General features: G+C 38.3%; 1 protein-coding gene and 1 pseudogene across 2 annotated transcripts in view; both read right to left on the minus strand.

Moving 5' to 3' along the window:
• Positions 1–21,412, minus strand: part of COG3 (component of oligomeric golgi complex 3) — a 71,820-nt gene continuing 50,408 nt past the window's right edge. Inside the window, exons 17-23 of one of the 2 annotated variants that reach the window (XM_023187334.3) lie at positions 20,642–20,762; positions 18,086–18,174; positions 17,842–17,976; positions 11,993–12,068; positions 6,828–6,955; positions 5,969–6,067; positions 1–1,952 (exon numbers count right to left, since the gene is read on the minus strand). In XM_023187334.3, the coding sequence (XP_023043102.1) occupies positions 1,923–1,952; positions 5,969–6,067; positions 6,828–6,955; positions 11,993–12,068; positions 17,842–17,976; positions 18,086–18,174; positions 20,642–20,762 (678 nt within the window). In that variant the 3' untranslated portion in view covers positions 1–1,922. The remainder of the gene's footprint in view (positions 1,953–5,968; positions 6,068–6,827; positions 6,956–11,992; positions 12,069–17,841; positions 17,977–18,085; positions 18,175–20,641; positions 20,763–21,412) is intronic. The other variant, XM_023187335.3, reaches the window with a different exon arrangement.
• Positions 5,558–5,702, minus strand: LOC111523126 (annotated as a pseudogene).

A 21,412-nucleotide genomic window follows, 5' to 3' on the forward strand; every position in this document is an offset into this window, starting at 1 on the left:
CAAGGTAGGAAGCAAAAATCTTTATTTTTAAAAAATTCACATTTATTAAAAACAGCAATTTCTAGCCAAATAATATAAAGCATTTTAAATTATTTGAAAGTATATACACTCTTTGTATAAGTGAACACTTGAAACTGTACAGATTTAAACAAATAATCATTTAGCAAACAAGTTGGGTCACTATTACCTACTCAGCACTTTGTAAGGTGTTTGAGTGTTTCAGAAATAAAAGATCAAAACACAAGAACCAATGTCATTAAATATTTTTATAAGAACACACTCCACTCTGTACATCAAATTAAATCAGTCACAGTACTTACTGTACAATAATCATGCCCTCATTTCTTTGGAAAGGCTATTAAAAATCAAATGTACATATAATACACAAAACTGGATATTTTACAGTTTATTTCATTAAACATGTATTTAAAAAACACTTAAGTATAAGTAAATACAATCTTCCTAATTCATTCATTTCATGGCAAAGAATGAATATGGGCCCTCTTACCTTCTACCTTCTCAAAATAGAGAGTAATAAGCTCGATCAAGCAACGTCCATCACCAATTTAAACTGAGTGAAAAGGAAGTGACCTGTCACAAATGACAACAATCAGGGTAGGTAACCCATCTGCACCCTGCAGAAGTGCTGCCTCAGTACGTTTAATGAGTTACAGGCACCTACTGCACCAAAAGGTCCCCTGGTCCCATTCCAGAACCCCTGACAGTGTCCACCTCTAGACTAGTGTTTGAATAACTCAGAATTCTTTTTGAACTAAGAAGCTGGCTGCCTTAACATCGGTGGCAAAACCAATCCAATAAGGAAATAGGAATTTGTTGGAAAATTCATAGATATGCATAATTGATGATCCCTGATCTGGTGTGGTAGTTTTCAGATGTGGATAGTGTTTGTCATCCTTAGGTTTGCTGGTAAAGTGTATTCAGATGTAGCCGGCCTGAAGATCCACACGGCTGGTCCACAGCACAGCACAGCCCAGCCAGCTGAATGAATAGACAGGACATGAAAGTGTTTGCTTTTCAAAGAACTGCTAAAACCAAAGGCAGTGTGCAGAAGGCTGGTGACCTGAACCTTCATTCAAGAGGAACACTACTCATCAGGTTTCCTTCTCTCCTTTATGCGCCAAATTTAAGACACCTTAATTGGTACTTTGCACTCACAAACACGCACTATCATACCATGAAGATACTCATTAAAGACACCGCACGTATCTATGATGAGAAGGCTGCGGCTCCTTGCTTTAGAACTGTCTGCACCTAAGCAATTCAAGCGGCACAGATGCTGGAGCTTCACACAAAGTCCCTGTATCTTTAAACTACCTCACATCAAACAGAGAAAAGGATGATACCCCGAATTCCCAGGAAGGCAGAATGTGTCCTCAGAAGCAACCAATCTACTCCAAACTAAACTTCAAAATGACAGGAGAAACATTACATTAAATAAGAGTGTGAAAATAACATTTCACTGTGGAATGCTCAGTGGTTAAAAGTGTTACAGTGTTTCACGTTTTAGCAAACCTTACTCTTACAGGCCTTCTCATTCGCTGTATTTCTGTAAAGTTCTTTGCACTACTTATTGTAATCTATGTTTATTGCACATCTTTAACAAAGAACCATTTCACTGAGTGTCTGCCCTAGCTCTCTCTTCACATTTCTTGTGACCATTTAAATGAGGCAGTTATCACCAATCACACATTAATCTTTGGCATTTTGATGTTTCAGAAAAGAAAACACCGATCCCGTAACACTTTGCTTCTATTTCATTCTGCAGTCAGCACTGAGCAGCACGCTCGTGTGGTTCTCGGGCACATTCCCACATACGATTCCTCGGTGTCCTGCAGACCGCAAGACTTCTCAGCCTGCTCCTCCCAGACAGACCATTTAGGTGCACAGCCCGGCTGGCCTGCTTATTTAGAAACTGACAGCAGAAGGCTCAGCTGAAAAGCAAAATTAAGAGCTATGTTAGTTCTCCTATGGAATACTGTCCTCGAGAAAAGTCAAGGAGGGACGGGAACCACAAGGGTTGAAAAACCTCAGCACCATGCAATAAAGCCAGGTAACAAACCTGCATATATACCCCTTGAATCTAAAATAAAAGTTGAAAACTAAAATAAAGCAATTAGAATGGCGGGAAAAAAAAAGAAGTTGTTTAGAGCCTCAAAAACAGAACGAGAGAAAAAGACTAAGATTTTTATGAGACCAGTAAACATGGCTGTAAAGTAGAAACTGGCCCACAATGTCGGTCTATTTCTGAGGCAGCCACTGGGCACTGGCTTTGGGAGGCCCTGTCAGGGGTCACACTTCATTACCAAATCTAGGCCATCAAACCACTTAAAATCCAATGAGATTAATGGCAAAAACGATATACAAACACTGACAAGGACAGAAACGTATCATAATCCACTGTGCCTTGTTCCATGCAGTGTGTTGTGGGAAGAGTTGTGTGTAAGATGTCCTTTAAGTGACTTTTTAAAATGCACAAGAAAAGACATGACAAGTGAATTGCCACTCACATGCCAATTCTGACCAACTACAGGAGCAACCTGCCCACTCTGTGACGGAGGATTGGGACACCAGAGCCGGACACAGCAGTGATAGGAGGGAAATGGCTGCCTGCAGCTCAGGTGTCTGACACCCAGGCCTTGGAGCCTTGCGGGTAAATGGGCCTGGCTGTGAACGTTCTATCAGTACAGCTGCTTTGCTGATGCAGCCCATCACCCCGATGTCGTTTATAAATGAGTGCTGTCGGCAGAGGGATACAGAATCACCTCTGTGCTTTCCCTACAGAAGTACAAAGCCTGAATCTAATCATGATGAAAGAGACAACACCAAATGGAGAGACAGTCTACAGAATAACTGGCCTGTCAAGGTCAAGAAAGGCCGTCAAACTGCTCCAGGTTAAAAGAGGCTAAACAGATGTGACACCTGACAGCAGTGCATGACCTGGGACTGGACCTGGACTGGGGACACGTCAGCAAGAAGATCAGGAGGAACGGCACGGGGACTCTGATGAAATGCGCATAGGAACTGTGAATCAGACACTAGTATCAATGTTAAGTTTCCTGTTTCGGTAACTACAGGAGTAGTGCGAGAATTTCCTTGTTCTCAGGAAATACACTCTGAAGTATTTAGGAGTAAAGGAGCACTGCGTCTCCCAACTTCCTCTCCAATGATTTAAAAGCAGGGCTTGAGGGACAGGGAAGGGAAAAAGTGAGAAAAATGAAGCAAATGGGGCAAAATGAAAATGGGGTAAAGGATATACGAGCACTCCTTACACTATCCTTGCGCTTTTTCTGTACATTTGCAATTATAACAAACTAAACTTACAAAAATAACATCTTCTGCCATAAAAATGGATCTTACGATCCAAGTATTCCACATCTACATTCATGCAAGGGACTATAACTGGAGAAAAAAACATAGACAACTAGGTTGAATGGTCTCTCTTGGATTTATATCCACTAAACTCAGCCAAGCCTCTCTCCTCATTCCCAGTGATGACCTTGCTTCTTATTTCACTCAGAAACGTGAAGCACTCAGAAGAGCACATCCATGAGTTCCCGCAGCATTCACATCCCCCATCCATGCCCACACACTCAGCCTCCTCCCGTCACCGTGACTGAAACCCCATGTGCCTCACAAAGGCCCCGCCCTGCCTGTTCTTGAAATTCCACTTCACATTCTCAAGATATTTTCCTCTCCTTGCAGATCTTCCCCATGAACATAAAAACACACATTTTTCTCCTATCTTTTTAAAAAAAACAATAATTACCCTGCAGAAAAATTTGGCTGGGTGCGGTGGCTCACGCCTATAATCTCAGCACTTTGGGAGGCCGGGGCAGGTGGATCACAAGGTCAGAAGATCGAGATCATCCTGGCTAACATGGGAAACCCAGTCTCTACTAAAAATACAAAAACTTAGCTGGGTGTGGTGGCGGGCGCCTATAGTCCCAGTTACTCGGGAGGCTGAGGCAGGAGAATGGCGTGAACCCAGGAGGCAGAGGCTGCAGTGAGCCGAGATCGCGCCACTGCACTCCAGCCTGGGCAACAGAGCGAGACACCAGCTCAAAAAAAAAAAAAAAAAAAAAAAAACCAATGGAAGGATAACCCAGTAACTAATAAAAAGAGTTATCTATAGGGGAGGGAAGGGAAAGGCTGGAGGGGATTGGAAAAGGAACAAGACTTCTCCAAATGTACCTTGTTCTGTAATTCTGACTTGGAAACCATGCAACTATTTTACATCATTAAGAAACAAAATTAAATCAAAATAGAAAAAAAAACTCTAAATATTGAAAAGAAACTCAATTATATATCGAGTTAGTGGTACAATCACATAGAAAGTAATTACTTCAAAAAAATTATTAAGAAGTATTTTGACTGTACAAATACCTAGAACGATACAAATATCTTTTTAAAATGTGACCCACCTATCCACGTAAAGGAGTATCTACAGCCAGAAAAAGGAAGCCCTCTCTGATACACACAACACAGACGAGCCTTGAAAACATGCTAGGTGAATGAAAGAAGCAGCGATATGAGGCCATGTATTGTATGATTCCATTTAATGAAATATCCAGAATAGGCAAATCCACAGAGACAAAAAGTAGATCCATAGAAGAGCAGGAAATGCAGGATCTGCTAATGGGTAAGGGGTTTCTTTGGGGAGTAATGAAAATGTTCTAGAATTAGATAGTGGTGATGACTGCAAAACTTTGTGAATATACTAAAAACCACTGAACTCTGCGCTTTAAAAAAAGATGAATTGTATGGTATATGAACTACATCTCAATTTTAAAATGACCCCATTTCTCCCTCCAGCTACCACCCCATCTTTCTCCTGTCCACTACAGTAACACTCCTCAAAAGATTCTGGCCGGGTGTGGTGACTCATGCCTGTAATCCCAGCACTTTAGGAAGCTGAGGCAGACAGATCATTTGAGGCCAGGAGTTCAAGAACAGCCTGGCCAACATGGTGAAACCCTCTGTCTACCAAACACAAAAATTAGCTGGGCATGGTGGCAGGCACCTGCAGTCCCAGCTATTTAGGAGGCTGAGGCACGAGAATTGCATGAACCTAGGAGGCAGAGGTTGCAGTGAGCCGAGATCACACCACTGAACTCCAGCCTGGGCAACAAAGTGAGACTCCATTTAAAAAACAAAAACAAAAACAAAAAAACACAAGATATATCTACACTCACCATTGCCTAGTCCTCTCTCCCTAGTTTTCTACCCACCCCAGTCAGGCTCTTGCCAGCCTGATCAGTCTCCCCAAATTCCCTAGTCCTTACTATAAACTAAATTTCTAAATTATCCTAAACTTAAGACCATAAATAAAATATCCGCCACAGTGCCAAGCTACTCCTAATACATACTGGGTACTCAATAACTTCCATTTTTTTAATCTGGAAGTTATTTAAAAACTACAAATAGGGTACAGTGTGTACTGCTCGGTGATGGGTGCACCAAAATCTCACAAATCACCACTAAAGAACTTACTCGTGTAACGAAATATCACCTGTACCTCAATAACCTACAGAAAAATCAAAAATTAAAAAAAAAAAAAGAAATTGTATTTCTCTTATTATGCATATTTCAAACAAAATTTTCAGCAAGCTAAATGCCACTATTTGAGTCTTTTACAAACAGGTCATTCTCACTTGATCTTAGCCAAAAGGCCGAGAAGCGATCAAACAGGTCATTCTCTTAAACACAGCAATATTCACATCAGAAAGGATTAAATGGAATTTTAATCCTGAAATTAACTGAAAATTCTAAAACCATTCCCCAAAAGTTTGAGAGAAAATTCAAAGTCTAAATTCTTACTCATCAGAATAAAAGAAGGTACTATTTTTTTAATTAATACTAAAAATATGTTTGCTCAAAGACATTATCTACTCAAGTGAAATAACCAAGAGGGCATAAAAGTAATAAGGATCTTCTGTCTACTGATTACCTGTTCCATAGATGGACAGGCAATGATCTGGATGTCTTCAGGGCTGAATTCTTCCTTTAACAGAGCATGGAACTTCTGGAAGACTTGCTGAATATTATTCTTAGAAAGGAGGAAAGGAGATCTTATCAAATGAGTTGTCTTAAACATGAAGCACCATGAATGTTAAATCGTAACGATATTTGCCAAAGCGAGTGGAAGCAATGTATCTTTCATGATATTACCAAAGATGCATAATTTGTTCTTAATATTTCAATGCTGGCATAACCTGATGAAGACTTATCAGATAATGCTTCCCAGGAAGACTAAACTCTAGCAAGCCTTGCCCCCCAGAGAATAATTTTAAGAGTCTTCTGCAGCAATTTCTTACACAAAAGATAATAAAGTTCCTAGACACATAAAACGTACTTTAAAATCAACCAATGCCTTGGGTAAGGACAAGAGCCCAACACAAAGCTGGAATTTATGAGCCCTAAATTTGCTCTGCCATTTAATCCCTTGGTTGCCACTGCAAGCCATTTATTTCTGCTACTCACCGGTAAAATGGGGCATAATTCCTGAAGTGCTGCTCTCTTGAGAGTTGGGCCACATGCAATGTAAGGGTCTGATTTTTTTGGTTTATTTACAAATTTCTACTTTCAGTAGTAACATTAAAAACTTAAGACAAAGTAACAGTGGGAAAAAAAGATAATCAAGACAGAGGCAGATTTTGTAAGCCTTTCATGAATCATAGTGATTTTTCAACTTCACTAGAACAGTATACCAACATTTCTAAATTTCTACAGGAAAAGGAAAATGGTAAATGAGGCAAAGAATACTTGAAGTCACCTGCCAACATTCAAATGAGTTATCTGATACTCACCCTCACAGGTTTAAACAAGATGAACTCGGTGTCTTTATTGCATAGGTACAAGGACATACTTCTCAACGTCACAGGCAGCTTCGTTTTTAGTGTCTTATACGCAGTTGCCGCAAGGTCATTGACCTTTGCTGGAAATAAGTTAACCTCATTAGTGTCACAACGAAAAAGAAAAGAAATATTTCCATTTTAATTGAAAGGGGAATAAAGGGAGAAAAAAATAGCAGAAGAAAAGACTCTTTATTTCCCCAAAGAATTTCTTTCATTTTTATAGCTTATTTACCAAGTTTAATCATAAGCCCTATAAACATTCATTAAGTATCTACTATACAAAATTCTAATCCCAAGGGCTAAGGCAGCAAAATAACTCCCCTGGCATGCTTCAGGACATTCATAGGAGCTTTAATATGTACCTTTGGAATTTGGAGGTAAGAGATTAAGGTTTAAAAAAAAAAGTCATTTTCAGAGAGACACTAGTGAGAATTACTTCATAATGAATGAGTTTGTTCATTTGCAGAAATGACTCACAGTAAGAGATGCTTAGATTATTCAGAAAATATCCACATATATTTAAGGGGAATTAAATATCTATTTGTTATATTCATATACTGTATTATCAGAAAGGGAACAGAATCCCAAAAAGTTATAACAAAAATAACTATGAAACCCTGTTCCATAGATGGACAGGCAATGATCTGGATGTCTTCAGGGCTGAACTCTTCCTTTAACAGAGCATGGAACTTCTGAAGATTTGCTGAATATTATTCTTAGAAAGGAGGAGAGGAGATCTTATCTTTATCTGAAGGAGTTACATAAAAAAGGAGAGTAGTAATCTGTATGAAGTATTTCAGTTATCTAGAAAACTACAAAGAAAAAAGACAACAATTTCAAAGATGCTCAACCTCACTCATAATTAAATAAATGTAAATTAAAGGAGTGAGATATTTACAGATGATTGGCAAAAATTACTAAGATTGTGATATCCATGTTTGACAAGGGTATGGAGAAACAGGCATCTTTGTGTACTGCTGATAGAAGTATAAGATGGTTCAACCTCTTTGGAAAAATATTAGGCAGTATCTAGCAAAACTGAAAATGCAGACACTTTTTCCTTTAGCATTTCCACTGCTAGAAATTTACTCGTGGATATACTCAAAAAATACCAAGTTATGGAGTATACAGAGATGTTAAGAGTATAAGGAAACACACAAACTGCAAATAATTTAGGTTTCCATTATAAGAATTACAAAAGAAATCATGCTATAGTGATGTAGTCGATGTATCCAATAAATAGAATGGATCAAGTTGGATATGCTATACAGAAAGGCCTCTAAGATATATAAGAAATGAAAAAGGAAGCGGTATGATACAATCCCATTTGAGTAATATTTTTAAAGTCCACATATGCTAGTATATACACAAACAATTTTGGGAAAGAAACTTTAATAGCAGTTGCCTTTGAGAGAAGGACTAGTTTGATGGTAGAAAATATAATTACTTTTCATTTTATAGCTTTTCATAGTTCAAATAATATACCATGTAAAAAAATTTTTTTTAATGTAAAAAAAGTTTTTTTAATTGAGGAGGGTTGCAGTAAAGCAGGGTAAGAAAGTACCAGTGCTCTTGCAACTGGAAAGGGGTTCATCCAGACCCCAGGAGAGGGTTCTTGGATCTCATCCGAGAAAGAATTCGGGCGAGTCCACAGTATAAACCAAAAGCAAGTTTGTTAAGAAAGTAAAATGGTGAAAGAGTAGCTACTCCATAGACAGAATGGGGTGTTCCCAAAAGTAAGAGAAGTAACGTGCCCACCCTAGGTGCAATGCTTGTTTATATATAGGATAACAAAAAACATGGGGATATGTACTCTGCTACAAAGGTTTGTGATAAAGGGTTAATTTTTCTTAATTACTATATTTTGCAAGAAATCAATATGATTATCTTTAAAGCAAAATTAGGAATGCTTTTGTTCTCAAGATATCAGGGTATCAGGACATTCCTGGGTCTGGGTGTGTTTAGTAAACGTTATTAATCTGCTTCCTTAAATGTAAATATCTAGAGGCTAGGAATACCCAACCTCCTTGGAATGCAGCCCAGCAAGTCCCACCCCCATTTTTCCTAGCTCTCTCTGGAGATGGAGTTGCTCTGGTTCAAATGTCTCTGACACTCTCAGGAAGAAAGAATAAATAATTCAGGAACTGCTTATTTTTCATTAATAGATGAAAGCTCCTTCAAGACCCTTACTTCCACGGGCTCTGCTTCTGTCATTACTAACACACCTCAGGGATCACTAAATCGGTCTTCAGAGCCCTTGATAAGCAGAAAGTGGGTGTGCAGGCTGGTGACGAAAGTGTCCTCTAATTCCTAAAAAAGGTTTCTTCGTCAGAGTAAATTAACAAATGGGCATCCTAATTTATAACTCACTCTCCTGTGGGTTTGTTTGATCAGGAAATGATCCCTGAGAACTTGACCAAGTCTGAATGAACCAGTAACCCTCAGTTTTTAGGGCAGAGGGGTCCAAGACAGTTGCTAGATTGTCCTCAATGCTCCCACTCCAAGGGGCCATAAATCTCTCTTTGGCATTCGAGTGTGGGCTTCAAGTCTACAGACGCTAAAATCCAACTCCATACCTCTGCTATGATTAAATGGGATAGAAGATATGACTACAAGATAAACTGAACTGTTATTGCTATATTCACTAAGATCTTCTCACTAAGAAAGAAGAAAATGGGTTAAATGACAAAGCAGCAAGTCCTACTTCAATCTGTCCTTCTGTCTACTCCTGTTAGTTTCCTTTTATCTACTCCTGCTTTACTATGACAATTCTAAACTCTAGTAATGCTCAAGAGCACAATACATCTAACACTTTGAATCCTATTAGGGTTCCACTTGAGAAAACGACAGCCCCTATTTTGAGAGAAAGGATCTTTCCAAAGGGGAAAGAGCAATAACTTAATTATGCATCAAGAGACTGGGCTTAGCTGTACTGGTTTCTACCTATCTTAAGAAAGATTTATCATACCCAAGAATTTCATTTACATAAATATTCCAAATAAAAATCAGCTCCTATTTCTAACTAAGCCCTATAAAAGCAATTGGAACCTTGAGTCAAAGGCTCCAATTAATCCCCAAATCATCAGAATTCCTTCAAGAGGTAGGCTGAGTTGTGAACTGAAAAGTCTGCCTCTTGACTGCAAGGAATCAGAAGAGGTGGTTAATACTATGCCAGACTATGATTAGAATTTCCAGTATTGTAGGTAAAAGAACCTGATTTTCTATCTTCAGACAGAATGCACTACTGTATTAAGTGTGCTTTTGTAGTAAGATGTCAAAGATTTCTATTCCACACACAACACGAACGTTTAAAATAATAAAGACAATAGAACATTCCTTGTCTGCATCATGGTAAATGAAACACCTAAAGCATGTCACAAAGTTTATGTGCAATAAAACAAATCAACTCAAACCTATATTGACATCATCAAAGTTCACATGAGGAACCTTTGAAATAAAATCTTATCTTCCTTTCAAAGACAACTGACATTCTCTACATTTACAAATCTTCCTAAGTGATACATAGCTACTCTTCTAATTTCTCAGTTCAACTTCAAGTTAACCTAAGGCATTCATAATTAAAAATTTTGAGGCCAGGCGCAGTGGCTCAGGACTGTAATCCCAGCACTTTGGGAGGTTGAGGTGGGCAGATCACCTGAGGTCAGGAATTCAAGACCAGCCTGGCCAACATGGTGAAACCCCGTCTCTACTAAAAATACAAACATTAGCTGAGCACAGTGATGCATGCCCGTAGTCCCAGCTACTCAGGAGGCTGAGGCAGGAGAATCACCTGAACCTGGGAGGTGGAGGTTGCGGTGAGCTGAGATCATGCCACTGCACTCCAGTCTGGGTGACAGAGTGAGACTTTGTCTTGAAAAAAAAAGAAAAAAGTTTTCTTTGAGCTGGGTGCAGTGGCACACACCTGTTTTAATACAAAAGTTAACTGGGCATGGTGGTGGGCACCTGTAATCCCAGCTACTTGGGAGATTGACGCAGGAGAATTGGCTAAATCCAGGAGATGGGGGTTGCAGTGAGCCGAGATCACACCACTGCACTCCAGCCTGGGCAACAGAGCAAGACTCCATCTCAAAAAAATAATAAATACAATTTTGGAGGCTTTGAATAGCTTCAATCATTCTTCCTAAAGAAAATGAATACTTAACAGATATAATGCTCTTTCAATATGGAAAACCAATCATATTAAAAAGTTGATTCCAGATTAGGAGCCTGTGCAAAGCCAATTTTTCATGGATGCAAAGCCAGAATCATTTTTTGGATCTCTCTCACTGAGTGGAAAGCTGCCCTCCAATTTGGACACAGCTTACCCATAATTAAAACACTCATTCTTTCTCCATTTTGCCCGTTTTAGTTTCAAAGACTCTCTACCACAATATTGGCCAGGGAATGGCCAGAAATATCAATTTAACAAAATGATTTATTTTGGTTTAATGGCAACTTAAAATGCCACAAGATGTACCAAAAATAACGTTAGTCATGATTTTAAATGTCTAACGCTAAAGACCAAAAAAAAAAACCAAAATCCTCAAGCACAAAAAAATTTACATTTAAGAAAGAGTAAGACTGGAAACATCTCAAATATATCTGCCAATCAGACAATAATATTGCCTGCCAACTCCCAACTAATACCTCAATTTTTATAATTTTTTTCCCCCAATACTCTAAAATGTCAACAGAGGATAACTTGGACAAAATGTGGAAGAAAGTAGTGGCCCAGCATTTCTTCATATACTTAAAGTAGGTACACTCACCATAATTTCTTCCTATCCACCACAGTATTTTCATCAAAGCTTGAACACAATGAATAGTGGGTGTACAGTAATCAACAGACTCAAAGGGTTTCTATCTTAGCCATATTTTAGTTTTAACTGGGTGATTTTTCAAAAAAAAAAATTCTTCCTTCCTTGATATGCTTGTTGAAATGCAAGTAGTGCTAGCCAATGAAGACCTGTCAGCTCCAAACTGAATCCTGCATTAACTCAGATTGCAGCACCCCAGAGTGAATAGGAAACCAACTCCAAGCTGTCACAGTAAGGACTATATAAATGCAGATTAATAACATCCTAAAAAAGAAATCCGAAACGGTCAAATGAGAATACCTGGTTGTGCCCAAGGCTGCTGTGAGAGAGTATACTTGGGGCCTCCTTGACTGGCCATTGTTTTTAATGCTGAAACCTAGTAGAGGAGACAAGAAGAAAAAAAGTTTCATTTCATCAATGACAAATTAAACTGGTACTGCTCTCAAGGGATACACAACACCATTTAAACCTACTAAAACACCATGATAATCAAATGTGCAGCCCCAACAAAAATGCATCATCTCATAATCCTTTATAGGTAATCAACATTTTTAGCAAAACTTCTTTTGTGATTTCAAGGCACATGGTTATCTTGCCAAAAATCATACCTAAGTCCTGAGACATTCTATCTGAAATACTTCCTGCTAGGAAGACAAAAATGAAGCTCTAGAGAAATGTCAACACAAAACAGGTATCTCTTAAGGAGACTGTTATGTCAATATTAAATTATTTTTGTATGTAATTAGAAAAATGTCACCCTAGCTGGATAAAATCTCCTTTACATCTGGAGGATCATTTTTCTTATATCACAGAGAGAATGTCATTAAAACAAACAAATAAGATTTTCAAATACCATCAAAAATCATATATGACTGACCAATCAGTGCTCAAGATAGACCTGAATGACCATCTTCTAGTCATCTCTTTTCATTCCTTAGCAGCAGTATAGAGAAGCTTGAACAAGACTCTTTCTAAGACAGTAAGCTGTGGTGAAGCTATAGGGTAGCTGGAGAGGGTGAGAGAGAGAAACTACACAAAATGTGTTTTAAAATGGACAGTCATGTGCAAAGGTGCAGTCCATGGCTTTGGCCTCACAGGAAGGTCTCACTAGAAAACCCTAAGCACCAGCTCTAGATTTCTCACTCAAAAGGCCATACAAACATGTAGGCAGAGGATGGGCAGACACAGGGTATAATGTTGACTTGGATCTCTTCAGCCTCCCCTTTGTTTCTAGTTTCTATTTCTCCTCCTGGACCCCTCTAGGCCTTTGCTCATACTGCCTACCTGTATAAACTCACCTCTTTCCTCCTCTCACTCCATCCCTCGCCATATCTTTATTTTTTGAGATGCACTTTAAAAAATGAATCATATATTATAGACACTAGACACTGCTAAAAGAAAACTACATTCACACTTTAGTGTTATGTTATCCAAAATATTTTCCGTTGTAAAAATATAAATATACTAATGTGTATACATTTACAAATCTGGGAACAGTGTTCTGTGAACTTTTTTCCCCACTTAAATCTACATTCTGGTCATTTTCCCACATCCAACAGTTTTGTTTTAATAGTAATGGCTGCCTATAGTTGCACTGAATGCTCCAGAATTTAACCAATTTCATAACATATATTTAGGTTTCGTACAAGTATTTTTATGTTAAAAACAAACATAAACTAGTGTATTCATCCCTATTTACTATCCAGATAGTTTACCTATCTTTAAGTCAAACCTCAAAGAGCATTTGCTTCAAAAGTTTTCCCCAATTAGCCTCATTTTTTTTTAAGGCTAGTCAAGTGAAGCAGTGGGAGCCCCATCTTTTTAAAAATTCCTACACAATGAACAAAGACCCATCGTCTCACAATGGCATTGCTGTATACAGTTTAATGTTTACCTATTTTTCTATCTTAATTTCCCTTTAGGTTATACCTCCTTGAGAGCAGGAATTAAACTTACAGATCAAACTCTATTACATGTACTAGATCAAGAAAAAAATTTAAGTTTACAGTGTTACTGAGGAAATTTACAACACTCCAGAGGGAATATTAAGAATAAACTCATTAATAATCAAATTGCTTGAAAGAAAATGAATATTTTCTACATATAAGTCTGAGTTTTTAGCATAAACTGGTCCCATCAGAAAACAAAACAAAACAAAAAAAACACTTTTAAGCTTAGCTACAAACCTGGAATTACACTTCCTTTAAAATGCCTTAATTTAGACTTTTCGCTAAAGCAAAATCTTCACCTCAAATTTGTCAAACTGTACTACCAAATAACATTTCAGCAGCAAGCACTTTACAGATACACACATGATCTTGTTTTGTCTCATGATAACCTGAACTTCAATCAGAAGGTGGCAGACACAGTTGCAGGATCTAGGGCTCAGGTGCCTTGACACAAAGTTCTGTGCTTTCTACTATAACCACTACCATCCCAAGTACTACTTAAGGGTTTGTTTCAAGCAACATTTAGTACAATGGAATTCTAGAACAATAAAAAAGTATCATCAGTTTTTGAAGTTTGGTAGAAAATAATCTAAGCCAAATGTTTTCATATGAGCCTCTACTCCTAACCCTTAGAATAGTATTACATTCCCTCAGGTCAAATACTTAGAGAAGAGGTTATTTTTCCAGGGGCAGGAAATGAGGCAACAGAGCATATATGCTCTTCTAGTACTTACTTTATTTTTTCTCAGGAAAGATCAATAATTATACCAAAAATCAAGTATTAAATAGAAACCAGACAGGTGAAGATGTTGTAGAAATGTTTATCTTATGAATACTCAACCTGTTTCTCAACCTGTCAAATAAAGATGCTTCTCTTACTCAAGGTTCCAGGGATGTAGTAAGAATTAATGCATAGAAAGTGTCTCAACAAGGAGCACAGAGGAAGAAGCTACATAAACAACAAGGCCAATTTACAGTAGATGAAAGGGATCCAAACCAGACCCCAACTCTTTAAGCTCAAAAACAAGTCTTCTGACAACCTAAAAATATTCTCTACGTGGTAATACATACACATTGTTAAAAATCAGTCCAAACTTAGAAACAAGCTGAGGATATTTTGTTGATGAGGCTTACATCCGAATGATAAATACCGAGACCTACAAACACACCTCTAAATGAGATGAAAGACTGTTTCCTATCTGTACCTATGGGTGTTGATTTTCCTGTAATCGTCTATCAGGGGACAAGCACTAGTTGCTTTATAAAATGCTAACTAACGCCAGGCACAGTGGCTCCTGCCTGTAATCTCAGCACTTTGGGTGGCCGAGGAGGGCAGATCCCTTGAGGCCAAGAGTTTGAGACCAGCCTGGTCAACATGGTGAAACCCCATCTCTACAAAAAATACAAAAAAATTAGCCAGGCGTGGTGGCACACACCTGTAATCTCAGCTACTCAGGAGGCTGAGGCAAAAGAATTGCTTGAACCCGGGAGGCGGAGGTTGCAGTGAGCTGAGATCGTGCCACTGCACTCCAGCCTGGGTAACAGAGCAAGACTGCCTCAAAAAAAAAAACAAAAAAAACAAAAAAAACACCTAACTAAATAAAAGAGGCATGAGATTCTGCACTTGCAGGTAATTAATGCTGAGGTTTACCTTTTAAAGTTTTCTATAAAATCTTCCTCTTTCTCTGCTATTCAGAATGGTAGTAACAGTCACTAGGTAAAAAGTGAAAAATCTTTGGTCCACAAATTCTAAGATGCAGTGTCTCAAATGGTCACGTGTGTGTGCGTGCGCGTGTGTGTGTGCACGTGTATGTGTGCGTGTGTGTGTACACACACACATATGTATCTTTGTCTCTGACTCACTCTGTGCCACAGGATGAAAGGGAACTGAATCTGGAATAACACACCATAAAAGGGAAGCTCAGTCCTCCAGGCTGTGGGGTCCACTCAGTAGAAACTCAGTGAGCAGCAGTGAGGGCCCAGGGTTGACAGAGGAAAAGGGAGGCAACTACAAGTGGTCTGAGCAAGGGCAGCAGAGACTGATTATGCAGGATGAGACTGGCTTCTCATGGGGATGAGAAGCAAGGCCTTTCCCTTCCCAATCCCATTACAAAGGGAATATAAAAACAGGTCCATGAACATTTGTTCAGGGATCCCTGCTATACGCACGTAGCATGTCCATGGAGAACCATTACATAATTCAGACTTGGAATATTTTCTACATAAACCTCTATTTCCTTTTTCAAAAAAAAAAAAAAATGTTTTGAGACGGAGTCTTGCTATGTTGCCCAAGTTGGTGTCGAACTCCTGGGCTCAGCCATCCTCCCACCTCAGTCACCCAGAGTAGCTAAGATCATGGGCATGTGTGAATTTTTATTCTCTTGATATCTAGAAAAACTGTGCTGTTCTAGAACAACCCTTTAATCTTAGATTTCATTATAATCAACTTGCATATTTCAGAAGATTCATTCTGCTGTTCTGTTATTGTACAATATTCATCTATAATACTTCCCACCACTACTATGTGGTGTTCTCCCAGAAATACACATTACAATCTACCAACTTGTTTTTCACAGGGGTAGTTTCAGTAAAAACTGTAAGTTATCTGTAAATTACAAAGTACCAATACTCAAACCTTTTTTAAAAAATCAAAACCTAGAAGAAAGCATTTAAAATTATTTAAAGCAATTAAAATTATTTTTTAAAACTCGTATTTTCTGTCTTTGCCACAGGCTTCAGGCATGTTAGCACTGATGGACTCAACAAGAAGTTTCTAAAGAACAATTGCTAAGTTTCTAAAGAACAATTGCTGTCTCCTTGTTATTTCATACATATATCTTGTCTGTCCAGTTAAGATTAGTCATATTTGAAAATAAGAGCCATCATATTTTTATTCTTTTTATGATGTCCTCTGATACAAGTCTGGGGTACACAGTAGTGGTTTAATAAATAAAAATTTCATGACCTTTTTTTCTTTCTTTCTCTCTTTTTATTTTATTTTACTTTATTTTGAGACAGTCTCACTCTGTCACCTAGGCTGGAGTGCAGTGGGCTGATCTTAATTCACTGCACCCTCAACCTCCTGGCTCAAGCAATCTTCCCACCTCAGCCTCCCAAGTAGCTGGGACTATAGGCGCATGCCCCTACGCGTGGCTAATTTTGTTCACTTTTTGTAGTGACTAGGTCTCACCATGTTGCCCAGGACTGTTAACCAGTGTCAGACTCCAGGGGCTGGAGTGATCCTCCTGTTTCAGCCTTCCAAAGTGCTGGGATTACAGGTGAGCCACCACACCCAGCCTAATTTCAAGACTTCTTCAATATCTTTAAGTCCTTAGTGATGACACTTAAATTTTTTTAAAACGATTAGGATACAACAAGAATGTCAAAATAGCCATGATCTGCTTTTCTCTTTGCTGGCATTCGCCAGTTAATGGATTTTAGCTTAGAAGACAGAGACAGAGAGAATATACTATCCACACATACAGTCAGTCCTCACTTAATATGAGCAATAGGTTCCTGAAAACTGTGACTTTAAGTGAAATGACGCACAGCATGTCCTCAAATAAAGTCATTTCCTTCAACAGTTTAACACTGCTTCATTATACTGTTGATGAGGAAAAAAAATTGGTTTCATTTTATGTTGTTTCACTTAAAGTCACGGTTTCCAGGAAGAGACCACCGATGTGAAGGAGGACTGACTGTATATTAAATCCATATATCTGACAGTTAACAACGCTGTGTTACAAAACTCTTCAATCCTCAATTATCCATGCAAAATGGAAGAGAGAAATGGCATGTAAAACAAAGAGGAAAACAAATCATCCATTTTAAGAATGGAAACCCTGATTCCCAGGACTGTGGTTGCTGCCATGCAGGGCCAGGAGAAAGTGAGATTCCAGCAGAAAGTGAGAGTCCCAGCCCACATGCAGATAACCTACAAGGCGGATAAACAGAACACAGCTAACCAGGGGTCAGCTATAACTAGCTTTGCAATATTTCCACTCTTCCTCTTAAAAACAAAAACTGTGCAAGCATATCTAAAAGTCCATAAACCAAAAAGCACAGTGATTTCCTAGACAGAATCATTAAGACTTGGGCTCCCTATCTCCTTCTGCTGGAGTTCACACAAGAGAGTAATTGAAGAGGAAGCCTAGGGAAGAATGCAAAGTGACTTCACCAAATAGGCACCAAGGGCCATACCTTTGTCATGAACTCCTCCAGCTGGTCTACAAACAGCTTGGTCTGCTGCTCAATAAACTGCTCACAGGCCGATTTCAGATGACGGTCTACGTCTTTTTTAGAGTCAAGATAATGTTCTCTTATCTCAGGAGTACCCTTAAAAAAAAGATAACAATTTCCTCCTATTTTTATGTGCCTAGAAATCACCAGACATGTAAAGAATGTCGTTTATCTCCCACCACCAATGAAACAGACTCCTTCTCACCTCCAACAAGAACTCTATCAAGGCATTGTTGCTATTCAGCCTAAAAAATCTTGGAACAGTCATAGGGTTCAGGATTTTAAATGCTGCATCTGTGAAACAAAATTACTCATCCAGTGAACATGGAAAGTTTCAACAGCAAAGCCATGTGTAACACACACCAGTTCTCTACCACCACAAGGCAAAAAGCCAATTCACCTGCAGCAACTCACCTCCATGAAAGGCTGAGAGTGAGATGAGCACCAATGATGGCTACAGTACTCACAGAGTTATTTTCTAGAAGTTCGAATTGCAAAATGACTATTAATCTCAATAATTCACTTACCAAAAAAAAAGAAAAATGATAAATGGTAATTGGCACCTTAAAATTTCACTGCTTTACTTTTAGGATATTAAATAAGTTTTTAAAAAATACTCATATACTTACCCAGCTTCTTTGTTAAAATCCTGGCTGGCACGGAAATTTATTCATTTGAAGCAGAGTGAATAAACTAATGTGTCAGCCAAGAAGAAAACACCAAAAGGACATATTTACCCCTTAACCTCCAGACTAACTAGAATCTATGTAAAGTATTAGCTGAGGTCTCATTGATGTTCAAATGCAATACGATATAATGTTAGTCTTGAGAGGTTAGAGGCGTAAAAGTAAAGATAGTAAGCATTATTAAGTGAGTAAGAAAAAAACATCTCTTTGCTTTGCCAGACTAGATAAAGCAAAGCATGAAATCTTCCAACCTGGTTTTGCAAGCACACAGTACCATAATATTTACTGCCTTGACCCTGGTAGTAGTGAAGAAGAACCTCTCTCTATCAGTTCAGTGTTCAGAGTAAAGCTTTAGTAAATAGTTGTTTGTGTCTGCTGTCTTTTCTATAAGACCCCTCAAAGATTCTGTCTGCACAGAATCAAATCATCATATGGTGGGGTTACACAGGCTTTGTAATATTTGGAGGAAAACATACTTTCAACCAAATTTTGCCACAATCTCAAGATATTTCACTTTCTCTCACCTCAGTTGATCTACACTAGAACCAAGCAGCAACAAATTACAAATCAGAAAAAAATGACAGAAAGTAAATCAACCCTGTTCTATCCCATCACTTAAAGTAAGAACTATCAGAAGCTGGGAATTCTTCAAGGTGTAAGAGCATGATTCCCACATCTCTCACTGAAAAGAATGAATGAAATCAAAGAGAATGGGTGGGAGATGGAAGCCTCTGATGAGAATAAGCTTTAAAAAACCTATGTGTTCTGTAAAGGCGAAAGCCAGGAAATCTGGCTCCTATTTAAAAACCAAACCAAAACAAAAACACATGGTATGCCACTTCCAAGGTTAGAGAAAAAAACAAAAATAATTTAAAAATTTTAAAATCACAAAGTACATAACAGACATGCTTTACAGAACCAAAACATATTCTCCGTGGTGGACAAGAGAGAGCATTAGGGAACGAAAAAGAGCAACCTGTTTTAAGAGGACTCATCAAGAGGTTACCCTGGCTCTCCGGTGAGTTAAATCAAATCCACTGTCAGATAAGCACAGGAATTGGGGAACTAAAAACCTACTATCCTTGAACATCCTATATTTGGGCTTCCTCTAAACTTTACACATAGAAAATAATTTGAGTGACCATTTTTTTAATTGCCCCAAAACATTAGAGAGAAGTTAACTGATTACATAAATGAATGGCTTAAGGCATCAGAGCATAAATCTCTTAAAAATGTTTAAGATAAAGTTTACATAAATTTGTAAGTAATTAAGGGACATGAGGGATGTTTATGGTATATCCTTAACTGCTTAAGATCAATTCTTAGAAATTAACTACTCTGATCTTTTAGAAATCATCTCTTACCAATTCAGAGGCAAATCACTAGGATGGATGAATCATCTTTCTCAATCTTACATGATTACTGATTTAATACCACTGAAGTTTATTTAAGCGCCTGAAACTTATAAAGATGTCAACGTATATTTTCATTCATTTTCGGTCTTAATGAGCTTGATAACCTCGTGAAGGTATCATGACAAGTTCATTATGCTCATTTTACCTAAAAGGAGGGTGGCGTGGGGAAGCTAAAACACCCACCCAAGATCACACAAGGGCCAGGAAATGATGGGACAGGAAGAAAACCCAATTCTTTCAAATTCTTAGGTAAGTACTCTTCTCATTTTACCCAGCTAGTTTCCTGAATTTTCATAAACTGACAAACTCAACTCAGTGCTTAAAGTCATCCCAACTAGTTGACATTATTTACTTAGGAAATAGTTATTATATGGATTTTTCACTTTTTAACTGGTTGTAGGAATATGTGGCAGAGTCTAAATGAGTCTAATATTACAAACTGAAATGTCCAGATGCAGTTCCCTTCATAAAGAAAATACAGCAAGTTAGAAGTCGTTAGCATGGTGACAGCTCAGCTCAGCTCAGTACAAACAAGTAACATATTTAGCAAGCAAAGCATGCAAAAAATTGCAGATGAACATAAAATAAACCTAAAACCTGTGCTGACACATCTGGACAGATCAAACACAGCCAAGTGTGCCAGCCAGGACAGCAAAGTACCTCTAGTTTTCTTGAGGTCCAGGGAAATTTCCTTAATGGTGAATTCAGTGTGAAATGGAGCAATTTGTTCACGAAGTATCAAAAGGTGCTTAATTAAGAAAAGTTGTCCATCAATCTGAGTCTAAATTATAAGACAGAAAAATGGATATGATCACATGTTAAATCAAAATAAAAGCATATATTATTAATCAACATGAATCTACCTAAGTTTACAGCCTATGGTGTCAATTCTCTTTTGTTGTGCAATGAACTTTCCTTATGCTAGAATTAAGTTAAAAAATCTTGCTTCAAACTCTTATTCGCACTGTCACTTGCTCTACTTTAAAAATCCAAGAAAGTCAGACACCAGGCTGTAAAACAACACATTTACAGAGAGAAGTCCAATCTACTTTCACCTGGTGCAGAGGTAGAAGAGATGATGCAGCCTAACAGTGGCCCAGAGCAGAGGAGGTAAAGAAAGGCTCAAAGAATAAGCACGATCCTGACCTGACCTGGCATTCTAGTTTTTCCTCAGGAACATGGCTTTCACTATTTGGTCAAAGCAGTTTCGATATCTAGAACATCAGACATACTTATATTTATACAAATGTAAAATGATTTGAGGTTGCCATTTTGGATCCTCCTGCCACCAACAGAGCTCTGACTACCCACATCCCTGAAGGTCGAGCATGTCCTTCTGCCCTCTCAAGACGCATCCACAAGAGTCTTGTGATTCAAGCTCAGTTCTCAAACCTCTGACCCAATCCTCAAATACTGAATAATCATAGATCT

This window comes from Piliocolobus tephrosceles, chromosome X (assembly GCF_002776525.5).
Source record: "Piliocolobus tephrosceles isolate RC106 chromosome X, ASM277652v3, whole genome shotgun sequence".
In the NCBI taxonomy this organism is placed as follows: Eukaryota; Metazoa; Chordata; class Mammalia; order Primates; family Cercopithecidae; genus Piliocolobus; species Piliocolobus tephrosceles.